Source organism: Mobula birostris, chromosome 3 (assembly GCF_030028105.1).
Source record: "Mobula birostris isolate sMobBir1 chromosome 3, sMobBir1.hap1, whole genome shotgun sequence".
In the NCBI taxonomy this organism is placed as follows: Eukaryota; Metazoa; Chordata; class Chondrichthyes; order Myliobatiformes; family Myliobatidae; genus Mobula; species Mobula birostris.
The window spans coordinates 145,572,582-145,598,632 of NC_092372.1; the positions used below are offsets into that span (position 1 = coordinate 145,572,582).

Below are 26,051 nucleotides of genomic sequence, written 5' to 3' on the forward strand. Positions count from 1 at the left end.
ATCTTATTGCAGAACCTAGCAATACAAGAACATTTTATCCATTACTTATTCTAATGATAGAGGGGCAGGTAGTGTTGAGAAAACAGTTTGCAGGAGAAAGAGCAAAGACGTGGCAGATGGAATACAGCGTAGGGAAGTGTATGGTCATGCATTTTAGTAGGAGGAATAAAGACTATTTCTAAGCACAGCAAATTCAGAAACTGACATAGAGACATTGCAGGATTCCCTAGGTTAATTTGCAGTTTGAGTTGGTAGTGAGGAAGGCAAATGTAATGTTAGCATTCATTTCAAGAGGTCTAGAGTACAAGAACAAGGTTGTATTGCAGAGACTTTTAAGGCATTGGTCAGACCGCACTATTGTGAGCAGTTTTAAGCCCCTTATCTAAAAGGTGTGCTTGCATCGGAGACTATCCAGAAGAGGTTCACAAGAGTGATCCTGGGAATTAATGTATGAGAAGCATTTAGAAGAATGAGGGGATCTCATTGAAACCTACCAAATATTAAAAGGGTTAAATACAGTGAAAAAGAAGAGGATGTTTCCTTGTCTTCTAGAGGTGCTAGAACCAGAGGGTACAGCCTCAGAATGGAAGGATGCCCATTTAGCACAGACACAGAATTCCTTCAGCTAGAGTGGTGAATCTGGAATTCATTGCCACAGATGGCTGTGAAGGCCAAGTCATTGGGTATATGCAAATCAAAGATTGATAGTCCTTGATTAATAAGGGCATCAGAGGTTATGGGGAGGAGGCATGTGAATGGGGTTGGGAGGGATAATAAATCAGCTATAATGGAATGACAGACCAGACTCAATGGGCCAAATGGCCTAATTCTGCTCTTTTGGCTCATGGTATCACAACCTCCTTCCCATTCCAACCAATTTGTTCCCTTAAATTTTAAAGCCAGCTACAAGTAGTTTTCATTTCTTTCAAAATTTTGTATGCTCTTTTTAAAAAACAATATTTCTTACGTCTTTGCTGACATCAATTTGCTTGTTATTCAATCTAAAAAGATCACATTACATATCCCTATCTTCATGATATAGAGAACTGTTAGGCAGGACTTGCTTTCATCATGGTGCAGTGTCAGAGCACTACAGCTCAGAAACCTATTTGCTTCTTCTGCCTAGTCCCATCAACCTACACTGACTATAGCCCTCCATACCCCTCCCATCCATGTACTTACCCAGTTTCTCTCATGTTGAAATCAAACCAGCACCCACCACTTCTGCTGGCAGCTCATTCCATACTCTCACTACCCTCTGAGTGAAGATTCCCTGCTGTTCCTCGTGACATCTAGTTGTCGATTCACCCAATCTTAATGAAAAAAGCTTGCTTGCATTTACCCTATGTATACCACTCAATTTGGTATAACTCCATCAAATCTCCCCTCATTCACCTACTCTCCAGAGACTAAAATCCTAACCTATTCAATGTTCCCCTTTCACTCAGATCCTTAAGTCCCAGCAACATCCTTGTATATTTTCTTTGTACTCTTTCAATCTTACTGATATCTTCCCTCGAGATAGTGACCAGAACCACAAACCATACTCCAAATATTCCTAGATCCCTCTGTTCTACTGTACTCCTCAGTACCGTACCATTCACTGTACAAGTCCTACCCTGGTTTGTATTCCTACTAAAGTGCAACATCTCACATCTACATTAAATTCCATCTGTCATTTTTCAGCCCATTTTGCCAGCTGGTGCAGATCTCCTGGCATGCCTTTCTTTGTCCACTACACCCCCAATCTTGGCGTCATCCGCAAATTTGCTGATCCAATTTACCATATCATCCAGATCATTGACAATCGACCTAGCACCAATCTCTGCAGCACACCAGTCAGAGACAACCATCTACTACCACTTCTCTCATGAAGACAATGTCGAATCCAATTTACTACCTCATCTCGAATGCCAAGTACCTGAACTTTCTTGACAAGCCTTCAAAGCGGGACCTTGTCAAAGACCTTGCTAAGGTCCATGTAGAAAACATCCACTGCCTTTCCTTTATCAACTTTCCTGGTAACTTCCTCGAAAAACAAGATTGGTACCACACAAAGCCATGTTAACTATCCCTAATTATGCTTTTTTATACAAATATTAATATACCCAGTCCTTTAGAATACCTTCCAATAATTTACCCACTGATGATATCAGGCCCATCAAACTATAATTTCCTTGGCTTATTCTTACAGCCTTTCTAAGGAACTGCCAAAATGGCACCTGGGAACCACTGTGATGCTCTGTGGGCCACGTACAATACTTACAAATATACCTCTTTTGAATTACTACAGTCTGCAACATGTAATTTCCTGAAAAGCAATGTTCTTTTAAATCTATTTAAGTAACTACAGGTTTCACAATCTTCTGAAGGATTCAGCACCTTTAGAGGGAAGAGGGTTCATCTGGGCCATGTTCAAGGACTCATCTGTGGATCTGAATGAATATATCATGGTTGTCTTCCCTAATCAGAAGCCCTGGATGAACAATGAGATCCAGAATCTGCTGAGGGCCAGATCAGAGGCATTCCTGTCTGGCAACCAAGGAAGTACCACGAGATCCAGGTACTATCTCCAGAAATCCACCTCAGATGCAAAGTGACAATTCCGGACTAAACCTGAATCAATGAAAAATGACTGAAAGTTGTGGCAAGGCTTGAATGCTATTTCCTCTTACAAGCGAAATCAAGCAACAGGTGACAACAGGGCTTTGCTTCCTGATAAGCTCAATGCCTTCTATGCTCACTTTGACCATCAAAACAGAGGACCATCACAAACTTTCACAGCCCCCAACAACCCTGTGATTTCAGTCTCTGCTGAGACTGACGCAAAAGCATCCTTCAGGATGGTGTACTCATGGCAAGCATCCAGCCCAGATGCGGCAAATGGCTAAGTATTAAAGACCTGTGCTGATCAAATAGGTGGAGTGTTCAGAGAGATGATTAACTTCTTGCTTTCGCAGTCCAAGGTACCCACCTGCTTCGCACAGGCTTCAATTACAACATGGTAACCAGCCTAAATTACTATCATCCAGCAGCAATTACAGCTGTGAAGAGTGTTTTGAGGTTGGTGATGAAACGGCAACTCTTGCCTAAGTAGTGATTTGGATCCGCTCCAATTTGCCTGCCGGCACAACAAATCCACAACAGATCCCATTTCATTGCTCTTCACTCAACCCTGGAACATCTAGAGAGCAAAGATGCATACATCAGGATGCTCCTTATCAACTAAAGCCTGCATTCAATATTATCAACCCCTCAAAACTAATAAATAAGCCTCAAGACCTCAGCCTCAATACCTGTGCAATTGGATCCTCCATTTCCTCACTTGCAACAACATCTCCACAATCTCCATTAGCACAGGTGCACCAAAAGGCTGTGTGCTTAGCACAGCTCCAATGCCACATTTAAGTTTGCTGATGACACCTCTGTCATACGGTGAATCAAAGGTGGTGATGATTCAGCACAGATGAGAGTCTGAAAATCTGGCTGAGTGTTGCCACAACAACCACCTCTTACTCAATGTCAGCAAGACCAACCAAGGAGCTGATAATAGACTTCAGGAGGAGGAAAGTGGAGGTCCATGAGTCAGTCCTCATCAAGGACTCAGAGGTGAAGAGGGTCAGTAACTCTAAATTCCATTGTGTTATCATTTCGAGGACCTGTACTGGGCCCAGCACACTAGTGCAAATGTGAAGAAAGTACAGCAAGGCCTCTACTTCCTGAGGAGTTTGCAAAGATACAGCATGACATCTAAAACTTTGCTGAACCTCTATAGATGTGTAGTGGAGACTATATAGACTAGCTGCACCACAGCCTGGTACAGAAACACCAATGCCGCTGCAGAATTTTCTGTTCAAGTAGTAATTGATATGGGCCAGTCCATCATGAGTAATGCCCTCCCCATCACTGAGCATATCTACATAGAGCACCCATCATCAGGGACCCTCACTACCCAGGTCATATCTCTTCTCATTGCTGCCATCAGGAAGGTGATACAGGAGCCTCAGCACTCACACCACCAGGTTCAGGAACAGTTATTACACCTCAGCGATCAGGCTCTTGAACTAGAGGGTATAACTTCATTCACCCCACAAATAAACTGTTCCCACAACCTATGGACTCACTTTCAAGCATATAATTCCACGTGCTGATCATATTCGAAGATCATCTGCCTAACCTACAATAGTCATTGCACTGAAATAAGACAACTCAGACCAGGTTGCCCTTTTCAAGACTACAGCCCAATTATCCAACAACCTGATGCCCTCCCTCCTACACCACCTCCTTAGTCACATGTTAAATTATTACTTTCCTATTTCTGACCTCTCTTGCACATGGCACAGGTAGCAATCCTAAAATCACAAACCTAGAGGTTCTGTCCTTTAACTTAGCACCTTAACTCCCTGAACTGAACTCACTTTGCAGGATCTCGTCTCCCTTCCTGCTTATGTCATTGGTACAGATGCGGACCACAAGCTTTGGCTGCTCACCCACCCACTTAAGAATATTGCAGGAAGTCATCATCTGCTGCTTTATTAAATATAGGGTTACATCTGTTCCTTTCGTAACCGCCCCAAGATGAAGCAATCTATTTTCATACACAAGCACATACATAATATTCATTAACATGAGAAAATTTGCAGATGCCGGAAATCCAAGCAACACACAAAATGCTGGAGGAACTCAGCAGGCCAGGCAGCATCTCTGGGGAAAAGTAAAACAGTCCGTTTCGGGCCGAGACCCTTCACCAGGACTAAAGTTAAGAATTTTTTTAAAAATTGCTACACTGCTGTATTTCAAAATAAATGAAAGATAGTATGATTTTTATTTTTGATTGCCTGAAAGATCTCTCAGGTGATGGGTATACCCAAGGTAAGTACAAGGTGATGTTTTATGGGAAATTAAACCTGGGCAGGACTGGCACATAGAATGGCAGGGTCTAGGGGTACATATTACATAGTTCTCTGAAGGTGGTAAAATAGACAGCATGGCAAAGAAGCAGTATGGCATACTTACCTTCATTGGTTGGGGCATTGAGACATATCACCTCTTCCCTCCTCCCTAAGATTTCTCCTTCTGCAGCCCTGTGTCTCTTACACCTATCAACTTCCCAGCTCTTTACTTCAATCCCACCCCCCTCACAGTTTCACTTATCACCTTGTGGTTCTTCCTTCCTCCTCCCCCCCCCCCCCCCCGGCCACTTTCTTACTCTGACTCTATCTTTTTTTCCAGTCCTGATGAAGGGGGTCTTGGCCCGATACGTTGACTGTACTCTTTTCCATAGATGCTGCTTGGCACACAATATTCATTGTTGGGGTTTTAAAGTATCAAGTCTGGTCTACAAAATAACCCATCACCATTCCCAACAAAAACATCTAATCGCCCTCTATTGACATCTAACACTACTGTTGCAGTAGCAAACTTTACAGCATCACAGGGAACAGAAACTGGTCCTCTGGCCCACTGGAACACCAACTATAAAGCTGCCATTTACAACAGTCCAACAAGGATCTTATTTTATTTTTTTCATCAGTTCTAAGGTTCCACCATTCACCTCCACACTTGGCAATTTTATCCTGGTGAATTACTGCACATTATTAGCTCAGAAGCAAAACAGTTAAAAGATAAAGTATGCTAACTGCATATTACAGCAGAGATCAGGACTGAACCCAGGTCAATGTAGGTGAGGGCAATAGCTCTGTTACTGCAACACAAAATGCTGGAATCTATAGAGGGAACCCTTCATCAGTTATCAGCTCTGTTACACCATAATACCACTGAGAAGGACATGCAGCAGGCACAAGAAAACCAAGTAACAGAAGGTGCTGCCATGATTTAAGATGACATTTGTCCATTATCCCCAAGTTGATTCTGAAATCCATCATCCTGTTGTGGAAATACCTTTACTATACGGGCTGCAACAGCTCAAAAGTGATCCATCATCGTTGATAAAAATTACAGAAAGGATCTTCTTGCCAATGATTCATTGAATTAAACTGCACGAAAACAGCTCCTGCAACCCACCTCATCTATCAAAATGCACTCATCTTATTTGTCTGCATTTGGCCCATATCCCTATAAACCTTTCCTATTCGTATATCTGTCCAAATGTCATCGAATGTTGCAGTTGAATCTGCCTCTGGCAGTTCGATCCACGTAAGCACTATGCTACGTATAAAAAGCTTGTGCCTTGTTACTCCGCACACCCACTCTGTTCCCCCTTCCCATTACTCATGAAGAAGGATCTCAGCCCAAAACATCAGCTGTTTATTTGTAGCAACATACATAAAAGTTGCTGGTGAACGCAGCAGGCCAGGCAGCACCTCTAGGAAGAGGTACAGTCGACGTTTCGGGCCGAGACCCTTCGTCAGGACTAACTGAAAGAAGAGCTAGTAAGAGATTTGAAAGTGGGAGGGGGAAGGGGAGATCCAAAATGATAGGAGAAGACAGGAGGGGGAGGAATGGAGCCAAGAGTTGGACAGGTGATTGGCAAAAGGGATATGAGAGGATCATGGGACAGGAGGCTCGGGGAGAAAGGGGGAGGGGGTGGAAACCCAGAGGATGGACAAGGGGTATAGTGAGAGGGACAGAGGGAGAAAAAGGAGAGAGAGAGAAAGAATGTGTTTATATAAATAAATAACGGATGGGGTACGAGGGGAGGTGGGGCATTAGCGGAAGTTTGAGAAGTCAATGTTCACGCCATCAGGTTGGAGGCTACCCAGATGGAATATAAGGTGTTGTTCCTCCAACCTGAGTGTGGCTTCATCTTTACAGTAGAGGAGGCCATGGATAGACATATTAGAATGGGAATGGGACGTGGAATTAAAATGTGTGGCCACTGGGAGATCCTGCTTTCTCTCGCGAAATGCCCCACCACTAATGCCCCACCTCCCCCTCGTACCCCATCCGTTATTTATTTATATACACACACATTCTTTTTCTGTCTCTCCTTTTTCTCCCTCTGTCCCTCTCACTATACCCCGTGCCCATCCTCTGGGCTTCCCCCCCCCTTTCTTTCTCCCTAGGCCTCCTATCCTATGATCCTCTCATATCCTTTTTGCCAATCAACTGTCCAGCTCTTGGCTCCATCCCTCCCCCTCCTGTCTTCTCCTATCATTTCGGATCTCCCTCTCCTCCTCCCACTTTTAAATCTCTTACTAGCTCTTCCTTCAGTTAGTCCTGACGAAGGGTCTCGGCCCAAAACGTCAACTGTACCTCTTCCCAGAGATGCTGCCTGGCCTGCTGCGTTCACCAGCAACTTTGATGTGTGTTGTTTGAAATTCCAGCATCTGCAGATTTCCTCGTATTTGAGCTGTTTATTTGTTTCCATAGATGCTGCTGACCTGCTGAATTCCTCCAGCATTGTGTGTGTAGTGCTTTGGATTTCCAGCATCTGCAGAATTTCTTGCATTTACTCACGCCTATTTGTGTTTCATCTCACTTTGTTCACCTTTCCTATGCCCTTGCACACTCAACTCCATCATTTCTCCCACCTATAATCTACCAGTTTCCATTTCGGTCCCCCTCCTCTCACCCACCCACACCTGGTTAGTTTTCAATCCCCTTTTATCTTAATATGCATCAGATACCAACTTCAATCTCACTTCTCCCCATCATGTCTGTGTACTAGCTATCTTACTGCTATACACAAGCCTGATGCAAGATGCCATCAGAAAAGGAATGGGTACTGGAGGAGATTTGAAGTGCAATAGAGAGTACAGTCCCTTTCAAATACCAAAAGGAGAGAAAACATTTCTGATAGTACCATCACTTTGCAGATGTTGGAATCAATGGAGGATCCAATAGGAATGTGGAACCTGGTGAAGGTCAACGACCCTATCTTGCTCTGGTTGAAGAACGATGGAATGGGAGCAGAAATGCAGGAAATATAACAGACACAACTCAGACTTGTCAACTACAGAGGAGGTGAAGTAATCTGAAAAGCAATGGTGTGGAAAGTATTGTCTTTGGAACAAAAGTGACAAGGAAGAATCAAAGATGGACAGTGTGAAAATTAAAATGGAAATTTGCATCAAAGGCAATGAAACATTCTAGTTCTGTATGAAAGGAGGAGCACAAATGCAGATACCTGTACCATGGAAGGAGATGGAGAAGGCCTTGACTTGGACCAGAAGCAGGAGTGTTTCACATATCTCAAATAGAAACAGGCATAGTATGGACATGAGAAATGAGTGGAGTTGGAGAGGTTTACCAGTCCAATACCTGGAATGGGTGAGTCATCTTTGAGGAAAGGTTGGAAAGGTTGGAAAGGCTAAGCTTGTATTCTCTGAAGTTTAGAAGAATGAAAAGGATTTTGATTGAATAACGTAAGATACTGAGGTCTTGACAGGATGGATAAGGACAGACAAGAATCTAGAAGCAGGAGACAATTAAAAAAAAACAAAGGGTCACCCATTTAAGACAGATGATAATATTTTGTTCAAAGGATGATGGAAGCAGAGTTTTTGGATATTTTTCAGGCAAACAACTGGAGGTATTTTGGAGGATGTTCATATTACCAGGATGGAGATATTTGCAGCCTTTCACTGCAATAAGGTTGATATTGCACCTTGATAAGCAAAAAGGTGAAAGAATTCCACAGGAAATGCTGAGTAGTGGTTACGAACAAATCAGCTACCATCTTATTAAACGGCACAGGATTGAGGGGCCAAGGGGCCTCGTTCTGCTAATTCATACGTGTATGTTTATAATAATCCTAAATAACTACCTGATTAATTTTCATATGACATGGTTAGCTTTATATACTTAGTTTATGTACTTAGTTATATACGAGTACTAACTGCCCACTGTACCTGAGCAAGCAACAGTGACATAGGTTTCAGATACTTACCTAAACCAACTGAGCATATGACCAGCATGGCCTCCATGACGACAGTTTTGGCACCAAGTAAACCAGTTATTGAACTGAGCCAATTTTTTGTCTTTGCTGAGATCAACCTTCTCATCAGACTTTCCGGTTCCTATTCCAACAAAGAAATTCTAAGCATTAATATTAAGACGGCTATTCTTCCATGTTGCTCTTATCCCGACTTTGTTGTAGGAATTCTTACTTTATTGACTTCGTTACCTTCAGAGACAATAAATAAATAACCAACCACTGAATGAGTGCCTAGTCCTTATGAGATTGTTTATATGTTACTTTGAATGGTGAGAGACACAAGAGACTCTGGTCAAGAAAAGGGAAGCATGTGCTGGGTTTAGGAGTCAGGCTTGAGCAAATCCCCTGATTATAAAAAGATTAAGTATACTCTTAGAGGGAAATCAGGAGGGCAAAGACAGATAATCTGGCAGGGATGGTTAAAGAAAATCCCAAGAGGTTCTACAACTATATTAAGAGTGAAAGGTTGGCTAGCGGGAGAGTGGATTCCCTTGGAAATCAGCAGGACCAGCTATGTCTTGAGCCACAGGAGATGGATGGGACTTCTAACAAATATTTCTCCTCTGTTTACTGAGGAGAAAATCATGGTTACTCAAGAGACGAGGGGAACAACTGGAAATATTTTGGAGGATGTACCAGGATAGAGATTCTTGCAGTTTTTCACTACAATAAAGTGGATAAATCTCCAGGACCTGACCAAGTCCATCCTCAAACTTTATGGGAGAGTGGAGAGAAAATTGTGGAGGTCCTTGTGTAAATACTTGCTTCAACGTTAGTCACTGATGAAACCACCAACGACCAAGGCAGCTAGTGTCATTCCCTTGTTTAAAGGTAGCAAGGACAAGCCAAGGAATACAAGTCGGTCAGCCTGACATCAGTAGTAGTAAAGTTACTGACAGGAATTCTGAGAGAAAGCATCTACCACCATTTAGATAAGACAGAAGTCTGATTAGGAGTCATCATGACTTTATGCATGGGAAGTAGTGCTTGACAAACCTTTTAGAGTTGTTGGAAGTAACCAAAAAGATAGATGAGTTTAAGGCAGTGGATTTTATTTATTTTGACTTTGCAAAGCCTTCCAAGTCCCATATGGTAGGCTTGTCTGGAAGGTTACAGCCCATGGAATCCAGGGAGAGCTAGTTAGGTGGATTCAAAATTGGCTCAGGAGGTAGGAACCAGAGGGTGGTGACCGAAGGTTGTTTCTCAGAAATGGAGGCCAGTGACCACTGGGTATCACTAGGTCAGTGTTGGGATCATTGTTATTTTTGGATGTGAATTTACCAAAGATTCTTTGGTAAGATTGGAAATGACACAAAAGTAGATGTTGCTGACAGTGGAAAAGCTTACTGCAGATCACAAGGGGATCTTGATCAATTAGGGAAGTGGGCTGAGAAATGGCAAATGAATTTCAATATAGTTAAATGTGAGCTGATGCATTTTGGAGAAAACTTAAAACTTAATACTATCAACGGTGGGGCATTAAGGAGCGCATTGTAACTAAGGCTCATTGTAGGTGCGCTACAGGTATACGGGGTAGTGAAAGAGGCCTTTAGCACACTGGCCTTTATCAGTCAGGGCACTGAGTACAGAAGTTAGGGCATTATGTTACAGTTGTACGAGTTATTGGTGAGGATGAACTTGGAATACTGTGTACAGTTTGGTCACTCTGTTATAGGAAAGATATAGTTAAAATGGAAAGAGTGCAGATATTACCAAATTTAGAGGGCCTGAGATAAGGAGAGATTGGCTAGTGTACATCTTTATTCCTTGGAATGTGTTAGAAAGAGGAGCAACCTTATAGAAATGTTTACATTTATGAGAGACATAGATAAGGGGGTTAACAGTCTTTTCCCCAGAGAAACAGAGACCAAAACTAGGGACATAGATTTAAGTGTGAGGGGAAAGATTTAAAAGGGACAGCTGGGGCAATCTTTTCATGCAGAAGTATTGAGCATATGGAGCAAGCTGCCGGAAAAAGTGGCAAGTATAATAGTATCATTTAAAAAGTTCTTGGAGAGGTACATGGAGGAGAGATTTAGAAGGACATGGACTGAATATATGATGTCAGGACTAGCTAGGTGGGCACCATGATCAGCATGAACTCAGGCCAAATGGACTGCATCTGTACTCTATTGCTCTGGCTCTATAATTAGAGGGGAAAAAACCACACAACCTCTGATAGCCAAATTTTATCACATTTGAATTGGCAAACTGACATGGTTGAATAAAGTAACGATATATACTATTTAAAATAAGTTACTATAAATTGCACATTTAGTTGGAGATGTAACAAAGATTTTTACTCATGTACATTTAGAAGCTGAAAATATTGGTTGGATAGCAATTCTACCAATGCTCAAGGAACAGTAAGCCAACTTATTCAAAGCAATACTTTAATATAAACAGTCAGCACATTCCAATATGTTTTAGAAGATATTAACCTAATCATTGAGAGTCAATGTCATTTTCAACATGAACATCGTTGCCCTAATGCACAGTAAACAATGCACGTTTCTGCACTTTTAATGGCAGTGATAGTTACAGCATAATGCTGAAAGGACATTTAACATTTACTTACCACAATTCAATAGAATATAAAGATAATATTTGATCTGCTTGGATGTCATCTGGAGGAACATTTATAAATTGAAACTGAGGTTCACAAACCATCTTGTGAAAGAGTAAATTTTCATTCAAAAATCTAATCAAATTTTTGTTGCGAATAGGAAACACCATCCTTTGTTTTATTCAAATGACCAAATTCATATCCTTCAAGGCTGGTGAAACCAAGGTAGTGTTACATTTGCATCTTGAGTAACTACCTTCTGTATTTTCTGTCATGGCTTTATTCTTATTATCACCGTTGTTGAAATTGATGAAGCAAGGAAAGTGAGCAAGTTCAAAGTCCCAATAGATTGGTGGGTGATATTACATTGATTCACACAATGTCTGAGACACAGCATAACAACAGACAGAAGGAAGAGGAATTTTTAAGTCACTGAGTTTGGGTTCAAATGGGGGTATGGGTGTTGATTGAGAGAAGTCAGGCTGCAGTGAAATAATGGAGGAGGGGAGAAGAGTGGTGGAGTTGCAGTGACTGCTGGCATTGACCTAATTAGCTATATGATTAATTTTGTAGGATATAAAAATTTACAAACAAGGTTTCAACAATGAGTTCAGCTATGTATTATCAAGCCTTGTGTGTTGGCTTGCCGATCAAACTGGAGCACACTGCATGAGGATAGAGCATTATGGGTAGTCAGTAGTCATTAAATGCTAACACCCAAGATAGTGCCAGTAAGCCTTTGTTTTCATCTTGACAACTATCTTGAATAGACGGTTAGGACCTGACAAGGGTCTGTCAAGCGTTACTCAGGGTATGTTGGTGTTAAGACTGTGGCAAGTACTTTTTGTGGAGACAAAAAGTTAAAAACAAATATTGTGGTTCTCAGTTTATGAGATGAAATGCAGCAACCATGGATTTCAACACATTCCATTGCATCCTCTATTTGGCCCATGCATTTTGGTCTCCCGCCAGACTGTAGTTTAAGACCCCGATAGTCTGTCCCATGTTGTGAATAGTGATATTTTCCTAATGTTGTAGGCACATGCATCACTCAACTATACTGCACAGCTGGAGAGTAAGACTTCTATCCTGTAGTCATTCGTGAGTATTCATAGTTTCTTGGCCTTACTCCATAGGCAAACCCTCATTGTTTGTTGCTTAAAAGACAACCTTAGTGGGCAAAGCAATTTGCCACACGAGAGAAGCTTGGAGAGCCTGAGCATAGGCCTAATGCTTCCACATCATGTCAATACAGATGAAAGGTCATGATACCATGATATAATCTGGCTTCAATATTCATCATCATTGCAACAAGTTAGTCTACTGCTTAACTGGTGCTGAAACCTTGCTGTTCACCAGGAAGAAAGGCAATTGACAAAGTCACCACCATTTCAAAGAATGAGCCATTCCATAAGTACTTATATGATGCAAAATAACAGACTGCTCTACCAAAAACCCTAGATACTAGAAATCATACATAAGTGACAGGTGGCCATAAATCAAAAACTAACTTGCTGCAGGAAGTGATAGAAGCAGCACATTTTTTTTAAAAAAGGAATCAAGATAGTCTATGAGGTAAAGCTCTGATAATCCGTTTTGTGATTATTTAGAAAGCCCAATGATTCTGCCTGCAGCTCATCTAGTTCTGTTCCCCACGCTCCCTTAACCCCATCCAAACAATAGTCGCGTGCATCTTTTAAACACACCGGGATAGTGTTCCCAGCACTTGAACTTATCTGGGTCAGTTCACTGGAATAATTAATTATATTACTACTGTGTAAAATTCAAACTGGGTAGTATCAACAGAAGTAAAAATCTAAATTTACCTGTGTGGCACTAGCATGGTCCCAAGAGTAATAATGATTCTAGAACAGCAAATAAGTTAAATGTGGCAAGTTATTTCTGATCATCAGCAAAGACGGCAACAAACTATGTTGTTCAATTAGAGCTCTAATTTACACATCAGACAGTCAGAAAGTATCTTTTTATCAATTAGTGGTTACCTAAACAGCTTGAAACTGGAGTTCCCATATTGATAAGACAGAGTGCGCAGCGAGGAAGAGGTTTACGACATCCGGGACAGCTTGTAACCTTTGATTTGGTAGGAGAACCACTCACACCATACTGACTGAAGCTTCTGCCCTGATGTGGCATGGCAGAGCAGCTGTATGATATGGATTTTCCACAGAAGTTACAGCTCACAAACACCTGGAATGAATGCAATAATACAGCTGTGAACAAAAAAAACGTAAAATATTTTTAATACAAAAAGGTCTGACTTTCATTTCCTCAATGAAATGAAAACCAGTGCCAAATACAGTAACAACAGATTAGGAAACCAAGTTCACGGTTTTCAGCCACACCCTAAAATTTTTTTAGTTAAGAGTTACACAGCACAGAAACAGGCCCTTCAGCCCAACTCGTTCAAGTCAACCAGTTGTAGACCTGAGCTAGTTGCATTTGTCTGCATTTGGTTCATACACACCTAGAGAAGAAGAATGTTTATGTGAGAGTGCTATTCTTGGACTACAGTTCAGCATTCAACACCATAATTCCCTCCAAGCTTGGCAAGAAGCTCAGAGACCTCAGCCTTCACCCTGACTTGTGCAGCTGGATCCTGGACTTCCTGTCAGATCACTGGCAGGTGGTAAGAGTGGGCTCCCTCACCTCTGCCCCTCAACACAGGAATCCCTCAGGGCTGTGTCCTAAGCCACCTCCTTTACTCTCTGTATACCCATGACTGTATCGCCACCCATAGCTCCAATCTGCTAATGAAATTTGCTGACAATACTGTATTAATTGGCCTTATCTCAAATAATAACGAGGCAGCCTACAGAGAATAAGTCATCACGCTGACAGTGTTGTCAAGAAAACAACCTCTCCCTCAATGTTGCAAAAATAAAGGAGCTGGTTGTGGACTACAAGGGGAATGGAGACAGGCTAACCCCTATGGACATCAATGGATCTGGGGCTGAGAGTGTGAACAGCTTTAAGTTCCTTGGCATACACATCACCAAGGATTTCACATGGTCTGTACATACCGGCTCTGTGGTGAAAAAAGTACAACAGTGCCTCTTTCACCTCAGACAGTTGAAGTCTGGCATGAGTCCCCAAATCCTAAGGACTTTCTACAGGGGCACAATTGAGAGCATCCAGACTGGTTGCATCACTGCCTGGTTTGGGAACTGTAATTCTCTCAATCACGGCAGAGAGTGGTGCGGATAGCCCAGCGCATCTGTAGATGTGTACTTCCCACCATTCAGGACATTTACAGAGACAGGTGTGCAAAAAGGGCCCAAAGGATCATTGGGGACCCAAGTCACCACAAACTGTTCCAGCTGCTACCATCCTGGAAATGGTACCGCAGCATAAAAGCCAGGACCAACAGGCTCAGGGACAGCTTCTTCCATCAGGCCATTAAACTGATTAATTCAGGTTGATACAGTTGTATTTCTATACTATATTGACTGTCCTGCTGTACATACTATTTATTGCAAATTGCTATAAATTGCACAGATGGAGATGTAACGTAAAGATTTTTACTCATGTACGTGAAGGATGTAAGAAATAAAGTCAATTCAAATCTGTATCCCTCCAAATCTCTTGTATCTACATACCTATACAAATGTTTTTTTAGACATCGTAATGGTATCCACCTCTGCAGCTGCCTCCACATACCCAATACCCTCTGTACGAAAAGGTTGTCCCTCAGATTAGTTTTAAATGTCCCCCCAACTTAAATCCATGCCCCCTGCGATTACTCTCCTAACCCTGAGGAAAACAAACAATATAAATTTGAGGGCATGGATAAGTAAATAAAGGTCAGCCGTTGGCTTTCTACATACTAGGGAAAGTCACCTCAATCTATCCAGTTGCTCCTCATAATTCCAGCCCTCCATTACTGGTAATGGGGGCTGGAATTATGGTACTGGTAATTTTCTGCACCCTTTACAGTTCAATTACTTCCTTCCTACACTTAAGTGACCAGAATTATACACAATACCAACACTTGTACAGTTGTATCACAATGTTCAAACTCCTCTATTCATAGCCTTGATTGATAAAGCTATGCATTGCAAAAGTAGTCTTTGCCACCCTCCACCTTCAAAGCTCAAAGTTAAAAGTAAATTTGAAAGTCTCAAAGTATATACATGTCATCAAAAACAACCCTGAGATTCATTTTACCCAAGGACAATCACAATAAATACAAGAAATACAACAGTATCAGTGAAAAACTGCACCCAACATGGACAACAATCAATGTGGAGGGAAAAAGACAAACTACAAATACACAAGAGAAAAATAATAATAATAATAATAATAAAGCAATAAATAGAAAACGAGGCAAGATTCCAGCAAGATGATGGCAGGTTCAATCAAAGCAGCTTCTATGGGATCAAAGGTGTTTTTTTTTATAAAAAGATTTTTTTTATATAAACAATTGCAAGACCCTGCTGGACATTAAGAACTTAAAGTATTACAGGTCTACCCCATCAACGAGTTCCTTGCTGGTGGTGAAACTGAAGCTGGACTTGGTGCACATTGTGCTGCTGCCTTGGGTGGCTTTGGAGGGGTCTGTGCTCAAAGGCAGTGAGCAGTCCAACAGCAAGTGATTGCTTTAGTCACTTTTCTTGTGATTGCAAGACCCTATTGGACATTGTAATGTGGAATGCTGCAAATCTGATTCACTGATTTATTGGCGGAGCTGTGTGGCCTTGGGCACAGTGAGGATTGCGCATCAAGCTATGGTACTGCCTATATACAGCTGCACAGGAGAGAGGCGCCAGAGTTGGTACGTGTAGCATGGCATCCAAGCTGGAGTTGGTGCTGGCCCCAGTGGTCATTTGGCAGAAAACAAGCTGTATTGTGTTCAACTGTAGACTACTGCAACGTACATGGACTCAGGGCCTTGGACTATTATTTTGTGTGAGTGTATTTTACCGACATTATGTGCTTGCTATCTTATATATACACACTACATGTACAGTGTGAGACTATTGGTACTGTGTTTTGCACCTTGGCCCCAGAGTAACACTGTTTCATTAGGGTGTATTCATGGATGGTTGAATGGCAATTAAATTTTAACTTGAAGAGTCCTTGAAAGCAAGTCCAATTCAGTGGGAACAACTCAGTGTTGGGATGAGTGAAGTTGAGTGAAGTTATCCCTCTGGTTCAAGAGCCTGATGGTTGAGAAGTAATAACTGTTCCTGAACCTGTTGTACAGGTCCTGAAGCCTCTGTACCTTTTTCCTGACAGCAGCAGTGAAAAGAGAATGTGGCCTGGATGGTGGGGTCCCTGATGATGGATGCTACGTTCCTGCGACAGCACTGCATATCAATGTGCTCAATGGTGGGGAGGGCTTTAATGATACATGGACTGGGCTGTATCCACTACTTTGGTAGGCTTTTCCATACAAGGGCTTCAGTGTTTCCATACCAGGCTGTGATGCAACCAGTCAATATTCTCTCCACCACACATCTATAGAGGCTTGTCAAAGTTTTACATGACACTAGACAACAGGGTGACCCGTTGGGGCACCCTTTGAGAGAAGGGTAGTGCAGTCTGATGTGACCAGAATGAACATTAAATTTTCCTGAATGCTATTGGTATCGCTTTGCTTTGGAAACTGAAGTAGAAAGCCTCAGTTTATTAAAGAAGAACGACACGTAGCAAAGCAAATATAGCTCCTCCTCGTTTAAAGGAGGACACTTTTGATGGCATCATTTCTGGTTTATCTGCCACCCTTGTGCCTCTTGCTGTCATTCTGGAGACGTGCAGTCCTTTCATCCCCCGTCCCTTCATCTCTTCTGCTGTTTGTTGTTTGTCTCTGATCCTGGAGACGTGCATGCCTCTCCTCCTCTGTCTCTTCTTTTCTCATCTTTTTTTGTCCTGACTCTTTGATCCTGGAGTCGTGCGGCCCTGGCCTCATCCGATTCTTGTTCCCTCTCGCTCCTTGCCACTTCTCGACGACATTTGGCGTCATCTCTTGACCATAATGTCCCCCTTCATTCTCCACGCGGCATGATTACGCTGACCATTTTTTTTACCCCAATGCTGGATAGAAGTTACAAAGCAGTAACGCCAAAGAACGCTGATTATTCTTGATGTGGTTGGCGCTCTCCTAAATGGATGTGATATGGTCACCACTGTCCTGATGGTGATTAGCAGAATGTGACCCCTCGAAATAGAGCTGCCCTGCCCTTTGGCTCCGGTAGGCGTCGCTGCTGAGGCTGGCCATGCACATGCATCGGGCTGTCACGTCCCAATTTCCATGATGGCGGAATCGGCTCTCAGGTTAAAAGGGAGCTTGTTGATTTTTGCGAATGAGCAATTTTATAGGAATATATAACCCTGAACTTTGCCTGTATTCTGTAAGTTAGCGCATTTTAATTCGATTTAGCCAAAAAAGTGCCGCTGTAATGCACCGTTTGTGCTAATTGGAGGTCACAAACAGACAACAGAGCATGAGAGTTTTAGTAGTATATGGATGCCAAATCTTTCAAACTCCTAGGGAAGTAGAGCTGCTGCTCCTTCTTTGTGTTGCCACTTATGTGGTAGACCCAAGACAGATCTTCTGAAATGACAGCACCAAGGATTTTAAAGTTGCTGACCCTCTCCACCTGATTCCTCCGATGAGGACTGGATCATGGACCTCTGGTTTCCTCCTCCTGAAGTCAATAATCAGCACCTTGTCTTGCTGAAAATGAGTGAGAGGTTGTTGCTGTGGCACCACTCAGCCAGATTTTCAATCTCTCTCTTACATGTTGATTCTTCACCATCTTTGATTCAGCCAGTAACAGTAGTGCCATTGGACAATTTAAACATGGCATTGGAGCTGCGCTTAAACACACAGTCACAAGTGTAAAGTGAGTACAGCAGGGGGCTAAGCACACAACCTGTGCTGATAGAGATTGTGGAGGAGATGTCATTGCCAACCCAAACTGACTGAGGTCTTTAAGTGAGAATATCCACGATCCAATTGCACCAAGAGGTATTGAGGCCAAGGTCTTGAAGCTTATTGTTTAGTTTTGAGAGGATGATAGTACTGAAAGCCGAGCTGCAGGCAAAAGTTGATAGGTTTCCCCTCCAACCTTTCAAAGCATTTAACACCGTGGACACAAGTGCTACTGTACGATTGAGGCAAGCTACCATGTTCTTCCTAAGCACAGGTATAATTGAGGCCTGCCTGAAACAGGTAGGTACCTCAGACTGCTGAAGCAAGAGGTTAAAGATATTGGTGAACACTCCAGCAAATTGATCAGCACAGGTCTTTAGCACCCAGCTAATTACTGCCTGGGCCAGATGGTTTCTGTGGGTTCACCCTCCCGAAGTTTTCACATCGACCTCAGAGACAAAAATCTCAGGATCACTGGGGGCTGTGAGAGTTCGTAAAGGTGCTTCCATAGTTCAATGGTCAAGGTGAGCATAAGAGGCATTGAATTCATTTGGGAGCAAAGCCTTGTTGTCATATATGTCACTTGGTTTCACTTTGCAGGAGGTTATAGCATTCAAAAGATGCCATAGCTTCAAGCATCCTCAGTGATTCAAGTTTGGTCTGGAACTGCCACTTCACACATGAGATGGCTGTCTGGAGATCATACCCCTGAATCTCTTGTCACATGACCTGAATGTCATTGATCTGGCCCTCAGCAGGTTGTTGATCTCATGGTTCATCCAGGGGTTTCTGGTTAATCTCAATGATTTTATGGGGATATATACTTCAACTGATTTTATAAAGACCATGACAACACAGTGCACTTGTTCAGATCCTGAGAGCTTCAACACACCCAGTCTACTAATTCAAAGCAATTCCATAGCTACTCCTCAGCCTCCTGCGACCACCTCTTTGTTGTTCTTATTCAGGTAGACTTCTACCCCTAAATCTATGTTCTACAACACTTTCTTATCTCAGTTTAACTTAAAGTGCACTTGTTGAGATAGATTATGTGATCTTCTTTGGCCATTTCTCCAGATGACATTGATTGGGACAATACCATTAAGCAAGGGGTCATGGACCCTAGGTTGGGAACACCTGACTTAAATCCTCCTGTAATCTTAGATAAACTATGTCACTGATATTGGTGTCAGATACAGAACTTTAAGTTTGATTTTGACTAAATTTAACAAGGTGAAATGTGTCTAAATTATATTATCAAAATATAAGGTGGCATTGCCATTAAATTTACGATTTGGAGTTGAACACAAATTTGCTCAGGCAAGTTAAAAGCATTCAGCTGGATATTCTTGTCTCCTAGATTAACATCTCAAATTGATGCAAGATTTTGAATCAGAGAGGAAACAAGTTGAAAACATAGATTGCCATGTCTCAATTACATTACAAATACAGCAAATGTTACCTATTTACCAACCACAGCACAAATCAGTTGGCAGCTACAAATTTTCCGTGAATGGACAGCATATAAACATTTGTCATAAACTTTCATTCTCACTTGGGAGGTCACACAAAAATGTTAAAAGAAAAATAGTTACACTTAAGGGGTGATGTCAAACTGAGAATGAAGGTTCTATTCTGCACACAGGTAAATTAAGTTGGTTTATTAACAAACCACTTCCCACTCATGTTAACCAATCTAAGCTAGTACAGCTGATCATCATGTTATGTTGGGTGGGGTGTGGGTGGTGTTGTCACATTTGTAGAAACTGGTGCAATTCTCCATAATGCAAGGCTGTACCATCTGCACAGGGATCAAGAAACACAAGTTTTAAAAAATCAGTTTTTCCTTACCCCCACATAAATTCTGTAAGAGCAAATTTTACTCCACATCACAATGTGTGTAGTAATTTACAAATACTGTAATTTCCATTACGAAAACAGCAATACTGTAGGGGGTCATCTGTACATTAACCTCCACCCCCAACATACCACACTTCAAAAAACTGGTAGATCTGCCAAACTTGGTTTCTCTTTTATAAATGCATGTTGACTTCTCAGTACTACTGATACATTCTAAAAGCTGGTTACCAATGGACTAAAGTTCATCTTTCTTCTCTTACTCCTTTCTCAAATACTACTTGCCAACTCCCACTTTACGAGAAACATACTGCATTTGAACAGCAGGTCACTCAATAAGATAATGGCAGATGATATGGATTCAGCTCCACCTACCTGCCTTTTCTCCCATAAGCTGCAATTCCCCGCAAATGCAGGTCTAAATATGTCTTAAATACATTAAATGAGGTAGCACCCTAATGCTTCCCTGAGAACAGAATTTCACAAATTCACTCATCTCTGGGAAAAGCAGTTTCACCTCAGCTGTGTCCTAAATCTATTTACCTAGCCATGTTTCCTAGCTTTCCTGTCATCTAACTCCTTCATAATTTATATATTTCCATATTATCCCCATTCATTCTTCTGAATTTCCTAAGTATAGTCCCAAGCAGTTCCATCTCTCCTCAGAAGCTAAACCCCTCATCTCCAGAATCAGCCTGGCAAACCTTTGCACCACCTCCAATGCCAATTTATCTTCCCTCAAGTAAGCAGGCCAGAACTGCATGCAGTACTGCAGGAGCAGCATAATCTCCCTGCTCTTAAATTCAATCCCTTTAGCAACGAAGAACAACTTTCCTTTGGCCTGCTTGATAACCTGTTGTGCCTGCAAACCAATCTTTTCTGATCTATGCACAATCACTCCCAATTCCCTGTACACAACAGCATGCTGCAATCTTTCACCATTTTAATAACAAGACTTTGCTTTCCAGTCCTGCCTACTGCTGCCCTACCCTGATGAACCATTTCCCCCAACAGTATGCAAAGCAGTTTATCTGCTTTGGAGGGATATCTGTTTTGAGGTACAGGTGTCGCCCGCTTTTTGAACGTTCACTTTACAAAACCTCACTGTTACGAAAGACCTACATTAGTTCCCTGTTTTCGCTAACAGAAGGTGTTTTCACTGTTACTGGAAAAGACTGCGGGCGATTAAAAGGCAGCCGCTCTCCCCCGGATTCGGAATGGCATTCTCACCGGCATTGCTTAAACACGTGTCTGTGAGGAGCTGTTTGCAAGATGAGTTCTAAGGTGTTGGAAAAGCCTGACAGAGCTCATGAGGGTGTAACACTTAGGGTAAAACTAGACATAATTAAGCGTTTCGATCATGGTGAACGAAGTAAGGACAAAGTGAGTTTGGCTTGTGGAAGTTGATGGAGATGATGTTGAAGAAGTTTGGCATCCCATGACCAAGAACTGATAGATGAAGAGCTGACGCAATTGGAAGAGGAAAGGTTAACAATCGAAACCGAATGCAGTAGCGAACGTGAAGTCATCCAGGAACTGAACGTGAAGCAACTACGTGAGATTTTCGCTTCAATGATTGCAGAAAAGTATGACTTTAATTTTGAAAGGGTACGTAGGTTTAGGACATATTTGCAGGATGGTTTGAGTGCTTACAAAGAACTGTATGATAGAAAAATGCGCAAGGCTAGCAGTCAAGATACTGTTGTTTTTCAAGCCTTCCACATCAGGCTCGACCTTCGACATCGAGGGAGGCAGACATAGAAGAAGATGACCTGCCTGCCCTGATCGACGATGAGATGACACCCCAGTGTCCCACCACCCCAACCCCCAGGCCGCAGACAGATACTGATTCGCGGAGAATGCAGCGGTAGCCGGGACGCACTCAGCAGATCTTTAAGAAAAAAGCCAAAATAAACAAGCTAATTAATTAGGTGCCGCCTGGCATGTAAATGTCGGCCCAGATCAGAGGTTTTCTTAAAGATGTGCCGAGTGCGTTTCGGCTACCGCTGGACCGCTGCATTCTTCACGGATTGGTATCGGTTTGCTGCCCAGGGGGTGGGGACCACTGCACTACCCCAACCTCCGACAATTCAGCCTAACACACCATCATCAATGTGCTTGACGCTGACTTCTCGATTCCGGTAAGTGATACTACGCTGTACATACATTATTTCTACTTTATATCGGCTGTGTATTTTTACGTGTTATTTGGTATGATTTGGCAGCTTCATAGCTTAAAGGTTACTGGAGAGTGTTTCTGCCGAGAGCGCTTGCGTGAGATTTTCGCTACGGCGAACAGTGCAGGCAATGGTTGTAGAGAAGTATTTCTACTTTATATAGGCTGTGTATTTATCATATCATTCCCGTTTTTACTATATGTTACTGTTATTTTAGGTTTTGTGTTATTTGGCATGATCTGGTAGGTTATTTTGGGGTCTGCGAACGCTCATAAATTTTTCCCATATAAGTAAATGGTAACTGCTTCTTCGCTTTACAACATTCACGCTCACGAACCGTTTCATAGGAACGCTCTGCCTTCGGATGGCGGGGGAAACCTGTAACCTACACCTACACTACCTTCCTCCTACCACTCTGCCTGTTGGTCACACATTCATTCCCCATCTTTCCCCAAGCCCTTAAACTGAATTGTGACCAACTCATAAAACATGTTTTCCACAACCATCACAGCATTGCTGATGTTCCAAAGTGAATCCGTGCACACCTCCAGGGTCATCGTATGGTATGTCAAGTGCTACAAATGGACACATTTGATGTACACATAGTCATCAGGGATTCTGGCCACCTGAATTCTATTTTCACAGGAGAAAAATGACAGGGCTGAACTCACCTTCCATTTTCCATAGATGATGCCTGACCTGCTGAGTTCCTCCAGCATTTTGTGTGTTTCCCCTGCAAAAATACAAACCTACGCTCACCTTGATGTTGCTTTCCTTCAGCACAGAAGCCCGGTATTTACCGTACTCCAAATTTAGACAACCAGTAGCACTTCGACTAGACAGCAGACCCTCTCAAAACAGCCACTCCGCTTGACCCTACCTCTCTTTATTGGCTGCTGACTTAGCTAATTAATCATTCACCTATTAACTAATAATTAGTTGAATTACCTTTTAAGTTCCTGCGCACAACCTCTCAAGCAGAGAACAAGACTGACCTCTTTTCAATCGTCCCAGTCTTGCTCCAAGTCCCAACTCCCGCAAGTGAAACTCTCGAATAAAAAGAGAAATGTACCAAAAGCACATCTTATCCTCCTCCTCTTCTTGCCAAAGCCTCCTGAGCCAAAACCTCAGTTCCCCACTCTAACCCTGTCTATTCACACAATGGATGCGCCACTTAAACCTAACTTTTTAAATTGGCATCAGTGAAACTCACAAGCAACAAGATTTGCCATTTTCAATGCAATCAACAGAATTTTGACAACCAATACAAATACCATTTTTATAGCCAAGAATACATGTGCCAATTTTCTTTGAACTCTTAGTGCAGAAGCCAGTAAAGGTTGAATCAAGTTTTCATAATTAAGCATTTCTATCATAACATTACTATTCAGTTTTATCTTGAAATCCATTTACCTGTGCAAGCGGCTTTGAAAATGGGTCCAATTTACTCCTATGGATGTCAAATTCAGCCCTCTTATGCCAGAATCTCCAGGCATCAAGAAGGTTCCTGTAATTCTCAATCCAATATTGGACTCTGGGATCCTTCACAACATCACTCGGTGAACCCTAAGGATGTTAAAATATAAAATTGCATAAATACTCTGAAATTACATTTAACAGCGATCAGAACATACTTACCTAGGAAGTGCCAAAGTGGGGGGGGGGGGGGGGGGGAAGAGAGAAGACAGCGGGTAAACTAACATTTACTTCAACTAAACTGTACTATACTCAATTTATCCTGGGGTCAACAGTGATGATGTGATTTAACAAGTTACCATTTTGCCAAGGCATTGAGCCAATTTTAAACTATTGTCATAGGCAACAAAATAAACTCAGCTACAGTCCATTATAATATGCTGGAACCAAGCCTTCTTTTAAATATTAGACAAATGCTTCAATCACAACCCTTTTCAACCATTTATATGCTATCCCTATTCACATACTAATCAAATCAGTAACTGTTTAAAATAATCATCCCTTTCCTTGTGTTGTTCTACACGATTTGTTCATCTGACTAAATCAAGATGGGATATCATGGCTGTCTACACGTGGAACACGTATCACTGGTTCCTTATTATGAATTATTTTCATTATAACCAGGAACTCTGATTAAAACTTCATACCTCTGATACAGTTTTATATTGAAGCTTAAAGTAATTTAAACCAGTATATTTCATGAAAGGGTAGAGTGGTGGTCATGTTTCTGCACTAGCTAACCTATAAACTATGATTAATGATTAGGGGTCAAGCGCTCAACTACTTCTACAGTAGCTGTAGGATTGCAATTCAACTGATCAAATAACTCTGTCATGAGATTTACAGGAAGATTTTTCTTTCCTGGCAGTGCTGCCTGCCGTACCTGCAGAAAAGGAATTCCCAGTAATTACAAGATTGCCATTGGTGAACAGATTTTTAAAAATAAATACATACATTTTTTAAAAATGGAAATGAATCTTGGTTGATATGCAATTTCAGACTCACAGTATGAATCAATCAATAAAACCCATTCAGTTGCATGGACAACACAAAGGACAGCAACTGCAGTGTACCATTATCTTAAAATACAATTCAAAATGGGTAAAGAAATACTATCGTGAAGCCTGTAAAATAAAAGGGTCAACACTATGCCAGCATTTGGTGGAAAATAAATGTTCTTATTAATGTACAAGTATTTCAACCCTCAAAACACAGCCCACCCCAATTGCAAGTTACATTGCCAGCTCATTAACCCTTGGCAACCAACTTTAGTTCCACTTCCTTGAATGGCAGTTCGTTCAAAATTTTAATTTTTTTTGGGTTAGAGATGTATTTTAATACCTCAGAATCTCACATTATAAAGTCAAACATCTGTAGCTCAATTATTAGCACTTACTTCAAATATTAAGGCTTTGTGACCAGAGGTTTGAAAACAAAAAAGGTTTAGCAGGCAATCCAATATGACATTAAGAGAATTGCATGCTCTTAAGTGAAGGCTTTTTCCCAGTTCAATACATTAAAAAACAGGTTTCATCCACTCTCAGGTACAAGTTAAAGATTCCATGCTGCTATTCTCGAGAAGCACAGGGAAGCTATCCCAGTATTGACTAACTTTATCCCACAACTAATACAACCAAAGCAATGCTGTCATAGCGGGTGGGTGTGCAAAACTGCCAGCTATAGCTCCAAGATCACTTCAGAGTACGATTGGCTGCAGTGCCCTGGGATATCCCAAGGTCATGAAAGACATTACAAGTGTGCAAGCTTTTCCTCCCATGCATAAAACATGGTAACTGCTGTCACCGGTTTATTTTACTTACTTGCAGCATACAGAAACTTGCCGTCTGCACATCACCAGTCCTATCTACATAACTCTCCATGAGGTCAATGCCATCTTTCGTCAACCCTGTTAATAGAATTCCCTCTAGGTTTCCAGCTTCTTTCATTTCATTGGTTAGCTTGTCAATATAGCGAAGAATCTAAAGGACAGTATCAATTCTTAATTTAGCAAACTACTAAAAAGCACAATTTTAATTTCTTATATTAGGCAGCTAAAATCAAGCAACGTTTGAAGTACATGAACAAGTCTGTAAAAAGAAGTACTTCTAGTTCTACACAAAAATATCAAAGGCAATTTTAAATAAATACAAGGATACAAAATTCATGAACACATTTGGATAA

The 26,051-nt window shown here is 41.7% G+C and overlaps 1 protein-coding gene across 5 annotated transcripts in view; it reads right to left on the reverse strand.

The window, feature by feature from the left end:
• Window positions 1–26,051, reverse strand: part of mios (missing oocyte, meiosis regulator, homolog (Drosophila)) — a 48,285-nt gene that overhangs the window by 1,719 nt on the left and 20,515 nt on the right. For 3 of the 5 annotated variants that reach the window (XM_072253401.1, XM_072253402.1, XM_072253400.1), the window contains exons 7-10: window positions 25,691–25,849; window positions 23,808–23,960; window positions 13,469–13,673; window positions 8,852–8,981 (exon numbers count right to left, since the gene is read on the reverse strand). In XM_072253401.1, coding sequence (XP_072109502.1) covers window positions 8,852–8,981; window positions 13,469–13,673; window positions 23,808–23,960; window positions 25,691–25,849 — 647 coding nt within the window. Of the gene's footprint in view, window positions 1–2,993; window positions 3,185–8,851; window positions 8,982–13,468; window positions 13,697–23,807; window positions 23,961–25,690; window positions 25,850–26,051 lie in introns of those variants that run through there. The other 2 variants (XM_072253403.1, XM_072253404.1) reach the window with 2 other exon arrangements.